Below are 7,868 nucleotides of genomic sequence, written 5' to 3'. Positions count from 1 at the left end.
TGGTGCAAACAAGTTTCAATTCGACCTAAACTGCCAAAACCACAAACAGCCTTAATGTTAAACATTAGAACGCAGCATGTTATGATCCTGTGATGAACGCAGCATCTGACAAACTATATCACAGAACCCCGACGAGTTTGGTTTACATATTTTCTACACACATCCCTATCTGGAGAATACAAATAAAACAAAAAAGAGATGAAAGAAAGAAACAAGGGAGCTATGAGTAATATAATGCCTTAGAGGCCCCGTTTCAGAATTTATAGAACATTAGAACATAAAAATGAATTTCATCTTTGTTCTTGAAGCTCGGCATCTTCTACTCTTTACAAATGATTGCATCTGGAAACACTTGGAGATATTACTTTCTGGACCTTTTTGGGTTACCTTTATTACGCCCTTCTGTACGATGTTTTCTCTTGGAAGAGCTGCTGTGAGACACAGCATTAGGGGCAGACTGAGATGGCACATGATGCCCATGACCCACAGCAGGGAACCCAACAGCAGAGGTTCTGCAACATTAACATGAACAAAACCTTCAAAATGATATCTATTGACATAATCTGCATCAGTCATTTCATAATTCATTGATGATGTTCAGATAAGACTTGGCGATTTCTTTTATTAAATCAAAGAATCACTTCCAGTCTAGCAGCATGAATAAAAGTGAATCTTCTTGTTTGGTGAGTGGTAAGAATTTCCATGTTATAAATTTATTCTGATTTTGGCATAAGCATAACATTTACATTTTAGAAAAAGGAGGGATACTTTTGCTTGAAAAAGCCCAAAGGCCGTTTAGTGATTTTTCAGTCTCTCATCTCATTTTGAGTATATACAATTTTTAATCCGTTTTAGTTCTCGCCATAGAGATTAAAAGAAATTACAATGATGTGTAGGGGCTAAAAAAAGGAATTAAAACTTGCATATATGGAGAGACTAAAGGAATTAACTATAAAGACCTCATGAATAATTAAATATTTTAACATTTATATGACAGGATTAAACTAACCCTAATGACTTTTCAATTCAAACACAAACAGACTAAACATAGCATTACCTTACATGGCACCAATAAAACACCTAAAGAAAATACGGAAGGATCCGCCTCTCAAAATATTAAGACAACACAAAAGTTAAGAGACTGACAAAACAAATATAGTTAGCAACTTAAAAAGGCCTATTTATCCTTAAATGAGTTAGGTTCACACATCAGCAAATTTAATGTAACGTTAGCATGGATTGTATATATATTCACAAAAGCTCTGGTCATCCAAGACAACGTTATATAACTTATTAATGCTTCGACGAAGCCAAAACATGAACAGTTAGCATAAAATTCATTAATGAAAATCACCAGAGAGGAAGGGTCATATCATGAAACCAAAATAATCAAGCAAAATTGCTAGTGTTACCCAGATGAATGCCCAAAACAAAACAGCAATGGCAATAGAAGAATGGTAATTTGACTTGGCATAGCAAGCCTTACCCAACAAGAGCACAGCAGACTCCTGCGAGGTCATGGAAGCACCATATGCACCACGCGATTGCAAGCAAAGCCGCAAAGCATTGTTCTCAGCATAGCAGAACTGAAGCAAATGCCCCAGTCTTCTGCATTCCCCTTCTAAATACCTACTCTTCATCTCCAGGTCTTTCAAATAAGCCTTCTTCCTCTCCCTCGATCTCACAGCAGCATCCCTATTCCTCAACTGCCTGAAAAACACACGTCGAACACAACTTTCAAGACCATAACAAACATCACAAAACACCCCATCAGTTTTTGTTTCCAGCGAAATCTATTTGATTATGAACCAACAATCACGATACAACCATCAACCTCCAATTTCAGGAAACACAATTCCTTTCGCGCACATAAAATTCATAAATCCTTCGAATTTTACATTCATTATATTCCATGGATACAAAATTAGATAGCAAAGTGCAACATCCACCATAATCCAATCATGCAACCAACTACATCAAGAATAAGCTAATTTCAACTTAATAAAAAGGTAATTTCATGTTTTCCTTCTGTATAAACTCATCCAATCCAAACACACCCTTTCATTATATTACAAACTGCCATACGTGACTTTTTCAAATGACTATAAAATTTACAAATGTCCTCAAAAAAAAAAAAGTATCTTTTTACCTTTTTAACTTTTTGGAAGTGGGTTCATCGGAAACTGCATCACCGGTTCTGTCCTTTTCGGAGCCTTCCTCAGACTCTGCCTTGGAACGCTCACTTTCCGGTTCCTCATCGGGCTCCACTAGAATCTCCTCGAGAAGCCTGTAGAAGTCGGACTCAGACGACTCGGACAATGGCGTTTCGGTGGAGACGACGTCGTTTTCGGGGTGGGCCATGAGCATGTTCTCGATTTGGGACAAAACGGGGTCGTTCGGGGAGGGATTGTCGCCGGCGACGCTAACAGGAGCGGTGTCATCCTGCAAAAAATCATGGGCGTCGAATTCAGGCACCTGGTCGAAGAACGAATCCCAATCGAATTGGGTGAGTAGGGTTTCTTCGGAAGTATCCATGGAAATTAAGAATTGAATTCCCAATGAGAGAAAAAAAAAATATTTATGGGGAATTTTAGTGTGTACATTTGTAACTTGGTCACCAAGGAAAACAAGAACAGGAACCGCGTGGATTTATTGTCCCGTCACTCGACCAATAAAATCGCGTATCGTGGCATCCTTTTACACGTGGCTCATGTGAATCATCAAAAGTTGTTCTTGTTTTTTATTTTTTACAATTTCTTTTTCGGCTTTGTCATTTGAAGAAAGTGGGGGAAACTTCATATTGGATTATAAAATGAAAAAGTTTAGAAGATGAAAAAGTCGGTTAAAATTAAAAATGGGTTTTTAACAAAAAGTGTAAAAAGAATTTAAAGTGTGAAGTATAGAATCCTAATTTCTTTTATTATAACATTTTTAAATTTGTAACACTCAAATTTTTAATTTATTTCGGGGCATGTTTGTATTTTTGTAAGAATACTTTTTTTAAGTGAATATTAAAAGGTTTTAATATAAAAGGGATAGTTAAAATACATCATCTTTTTAAAAACTATTTATGTTCTTTTTAAGGTTTCTACATTTTATTTATTTGAAGATCGAATATTGTCTTTGTGATCTTCGTAGTGAAATTTTTAAGTTTATTCGATCTATTTTTTAAAAAGAGTATGTTAATTTTCTATTTTTTGTCCGGTTTTATGTTTTCTTATGCATGTAGATTTTTCTCTATCACATGTATGGTTTGAGATTTCTTTTAGGTTCTCTACTGATCAATGGTTCTAATGGTATACTGGTCTCTTTGAGCTGAAGGAGCAGAGTCGGATTCTCTAAAGCTAGTTGGAGTTATAACAGGCAAGGAAAGTTAGTATTATCTTTTGGTTATGTTTGATTTGTATGTTTGATACTTTCATGAATAATAAGATGATTTTAATGTAATTGTGATTAGTGTTCTTGTACTTTTATGTATAGATGAAAATAATTGGTAGTGTGATATATGAAAACTTGGTATGGTATGATTTTGAAATCTCTATAGTAATGATGGTGTTGTGAAGTTGTTTTGAATATTGAAAATGGGATAAATTGTATAAATGTTAGTTAGAGGTCAAAATTATGCTTTTATAGTCAATCTAATAGGTTTGAAGGGTGAATTTCTGAAATCAGTGTGAAATGTGATGATTTGTGGTTTACGTCAATTTATTTGGTCTTTAGAAACTTGATTAGGGTGAGAGTTAGTTGATATGTTATAATGGAATAACAATGAGTTTAACATGTTTACAATGTGATTATAATGGGATTTTAGGGGTTTTGAATATGTAAAATCTAAAGGAAGGGAGTATGAACTGAAATGAACATTTGAGTTTGTCTTTGGATTGATTCACAATTGTTATGGATGGTGATAATGGTCTTTAACTGATACAAGAGTAGTTAATAAGTGATGTTTAACTTGGTTTTGGACTAGATTTAGAGGTTTTGACAAGTGATACTTTGAATCAAGTGTTATGGGTTAATTGTGATGATTGATAGGTTGTTATTAAGCCCATTATGACTTGTTCAAGCTATTAGTTACAGAAATCAAGTGTTGCAAGTGATAAAATTGAGTTTGGTATGATTTAAGGTAGTAAGTTGGTTTGAGGTAGTCATTTGGAGTTAGGGATCAAATTTCACATGTTTCAGTGTATTTAAAAGGTCCTAGGAACTAATCAAAGTTGTGGGAGAAGTGTGCAAAGTGATCTAAAATAGGTTTAGTGTTTTTGATAACGCCTAGGCCATTCAGGGCGTTGCGCAACAGTTTCTAGAGGCCAGGCGTTGAGGACCAGGAAACAACACTTAGGGCGTTGAGTGCTACACCCTGGGCGCTTGAGCGCTAGTTCGCAAATCTTGGTTACTTGGTTTTTATGTTGTGTTTTGGTTTCTTGATGTATTGTTAATGATTTTGTTATGGATGCTTTGAGGTTTAATGTGATAGTATGCAATGTGTGTGTGAAGTATATTTATATATAATTTTGAGATGGTTATAACGATGAGGAATATGTGAATAATTATGTGAGTGGTATTGATGGACATAATTCCATGATCCTCGTGGAGAGGATACATGGTGGTGCCCTGTGTTATTGTTGGTATGAATGACCAGAGTTACGCTGGAGGTTTATCCTGACGCTCTCAGTAATCCCAACTCAAGTAGAGATGGATGATTATGTCATAAAGAGTAACAAGAGGTCTTAGTCTAAGGGGTCTTTCTTCATTTGGCAAAAGGGCTTTGAGGACCAACCTTGTGTGTGGTAAAGGTGAAACCCAATTGCAAGGGCTCTACAAAGCAATAGAGACCATCACAAGTGCAGAAACCACCACAACTCGACATTCATATCATATCCGAATAAGTAAGTCTAATGTTGTGATATGATTATGATGTATGTTTTGTTACGTGTGTAATATAATGTATGATGAAATTTTATTATATTATGATAAACTGTTTTACCACTAGTTTATTCTTATTTTTTGTGTTGTTTGTCTTTGTATATGTTTATCTTTTGCGATGATCACCTTAATAAGCGTGAGCTTAGAAATGATATCTCTTCAGTTTTCTCAGCATGGGATTGAGAGAAAAATAGTAATATAAATAATTTCTAAAATTCTTCATGTGTAAATATTTCTCTTCTAAGAAATCTTAAATTTCTTTTATAAGTTATCGTCTTTTTAGTTTTTATTTTATTGATTTTATACTATTTAATTCGGATGTACATTATATATATATAGTTAAGATTATTATTTTATTAATAACAAATATTAAAATGATATAATTAATATAAAATTTTGGCCAACGACATATATATATATATATATATATATATATATATATATATATATCACTTGTCATAAAAGATTAATTTTGTACATATCATTAATAATATTTTTAATTTAATGAGAGAACAGATTAAAAATATTAAAATTCTAAATTTAATTTTGTTCATACCTAAAAGATCACTTAGGCTGTGTTTTTTTGGGGGAATTTGTGGGAGATGATTTGGGGGAGATGATTTGAATGAATTTGAATGGATTTGAGAATAATTTTATTGTTGTTTTTTTGAGTGGATTTGTGGGTAATTGAGAGTGAATTTGAGAGTAAAGTTTGTGAGAATTAGTGTAGGATTTGATTGATGTGACAGATTATAAAAATTAGTTTAATTGGTAAAAATGATAGATTACCAAAATACCCATAGGTATTAAAGTAATATAAAATGATAATGGTTAATATTATATTTAATTGTAGAAATATTTATAAAAATAAAAAATTAAAATTAATTATTAAAATTAATTTAAAAATATAAAAAAATTAATATTATGATTTTTAATATAATATAATTTATATATTTAAGCGTTTCTATTTTAATATTATAATGTTTTATATAGATAAATATTAACTCAACTATTTCATTTGAATCTGAAACAAATTATCCAGATGAATCCAACCGTTACCCAATCTAAAAAGTAAAAAAAAAAATGTCTTTGTTGTTCAAGTTCAACCACCGCAGCTTTCCGTTGCTGCCGATCACCGCAGCATCAAGGAAGACACACCGCATATTTTCCGTGGCGCGGCGTGGCCAACTTCCTTGCTCTGTCGTCGTCCTCGTCTTTTTCTTTTTTTTCATCCTCCGCTGATTTCTTCTCCTCATCCTCACAAGCTTTGTTCGGAATCCGGAACGATCTCGTGAAAATTGGCGGAAGTTTCAAGAACTCTCTCTCGCTAATTTTCACGAACAAAGTTGTCACCGGAATCTCCAAGTTTGCTTCTCCGTTGTTGCAGTTGGAGTCTGATCAACAACTACGTAATGCCTGGTATTTTAGATATAACTGAGGGTAAATAAGACATTTGCATATAAATCACCGCACATCTTCTCGATATAGCGAGATTGTTAAATTAAGCATATCTCGCAAATCACTGTAAATCACTACATTTCCATCCATGCAAATAAATAGAAACGAACACAAAAAATCTTCCAAATTGTTGCTCGCAATTTATTCTCAACAATATTTCACCTCAAACGAACAAAGCGTTAGTCATTACTAATCTTTTCACCTTTATTATTGTCAATGACGAATTCAGATACATCCAAATTCTATTTTCATCTTCTTGAATTAAAAAATAATTGATAAAAATTAATATTTTATTTAGATGTAATTTTGATTCCATATAATAAACATATTCTGACAATTTAAACTCAAAAGAACGAGGAAATTAGAATCTATACCTTAAAAGGATTCATATATATATATATATATATATATATATATATATATATATATATATATATATCTTCTAATTTTACCATTTAAACAATATGTTATTTTAAACTAAAATAATCATATTTTCAGTTTTACTGACTGTTAATCTAATTTAATCATTTTATAAATTAAAATAATTATTTTACTATTTTATTCTTTTAATAATAATTTTTAAAATTTAAATGATTATTTATAATAAAAATATTTGATAATAAAAATCATATAAATTATTTATTTTTATAATTATTTTATAATTTAATAAATTTTCATCAAAAAAAGGAAAACACATATGCGCTACCCACTAGTAATATATAGAAGCAACATTTAATAGTTTTTTTTTTCACTATTAAATAATCTGTTCCATTTAATCTTATTTTTTTAATCCTTTTAATTTGGGTTTTTAAAAGTGAGTAATTATAATTATTTTCATCAAATTAACGATGACACTTTTCCTATAATGACATGTGACACCTATTTTTGGTATTTCATGCTAATTTTGTCAATCAGTGAACTTGATGTTGTATTATTTATTATACATGTTATTGTTACTGTTATTAATACTGTGACATTTCGAAAAAAATTATATTATTTTCCTTTCTAAAAAATAAAGCTAAATGACCTTGTGAAGTAAAATTAAGAAGATCATTGTAATAACAAAATAAAAAAATTATTATACTGGTCAACAATTATACAATAACATGCAGTTTTTTTTTTTTCAGATTAGCATATTATAAAAGTTTAAAATTAATGAAGAGAGGATGATAGAAAAAGCTTAGAATAATATTACAATAATTCCTTTAAAAAATAAAGAAATAATAAATGATAGTTGAAGAATCTTTGAAAAGTTTATTAATTTGAGATTGAATTTTTTTTAATAACATTTTTTTAATAATTTTCTTGACAACATATAATTAATTTTAAGGTTAAATATGTTTTTAGTCTCTATATTTTGGGGCGATTTTGATTTTAGTCCCTCTTTCAAACTATAGTATAATTTAGTCCTTCAACTTTAGAAAACTCTAGTTTTAGTCATTTTTACCAATTTTTTTTAACTTTATTTGCTGTTTCAAGCATGT

The 7,868-nt window shown here is 31.0% G+C and overlaps 1 protein-coding gene across 1 annotated transcript; it reads right to left on the bottom strand.

The window, feature by feature from the left end:
- On the bottom strand, positions 1-2,584 carry LOC106770961 (bZIP transcription factor 60). Its single transcript, XM_014656816.2, has 3 exons — positions 2,150-2,584; positions 1,487-1,710; positions 1-512 (listed from the first exon to the last, which is right to left on the bottom strand). Exons 1-3 carry the CDS (start codon positions 2,533-2,535, stop codon positions 271-273), a joined length of 852 nt encoding a protein of 283 aa, XP_014512302.1. The 5' UTR covers positions 2,536-2,584; the 3' UTR covers positions 1-270.
- Between the last annotated feature and the right edge of the window lie 5,284 nt (positions 2,585-7,868).

Source organism: Vigna radiata, chromosome 8, assembly GCF_000741045.1.
Source record: "Vigna radiata var. radiata cultivar VC1973A chromosome 8, Vradiata_ver6, whole genome shotgun sequence".
NCBI classification, from domain to species: Eukaryota; Viridiplantae; Streptophyta; class Magnoliopsida; order Fabales; family Fabaceae; genus Vigna; species Vigna radiata.
This window is presented reverse-complemented; position numbering and strand designations above follow the sequence as displayed.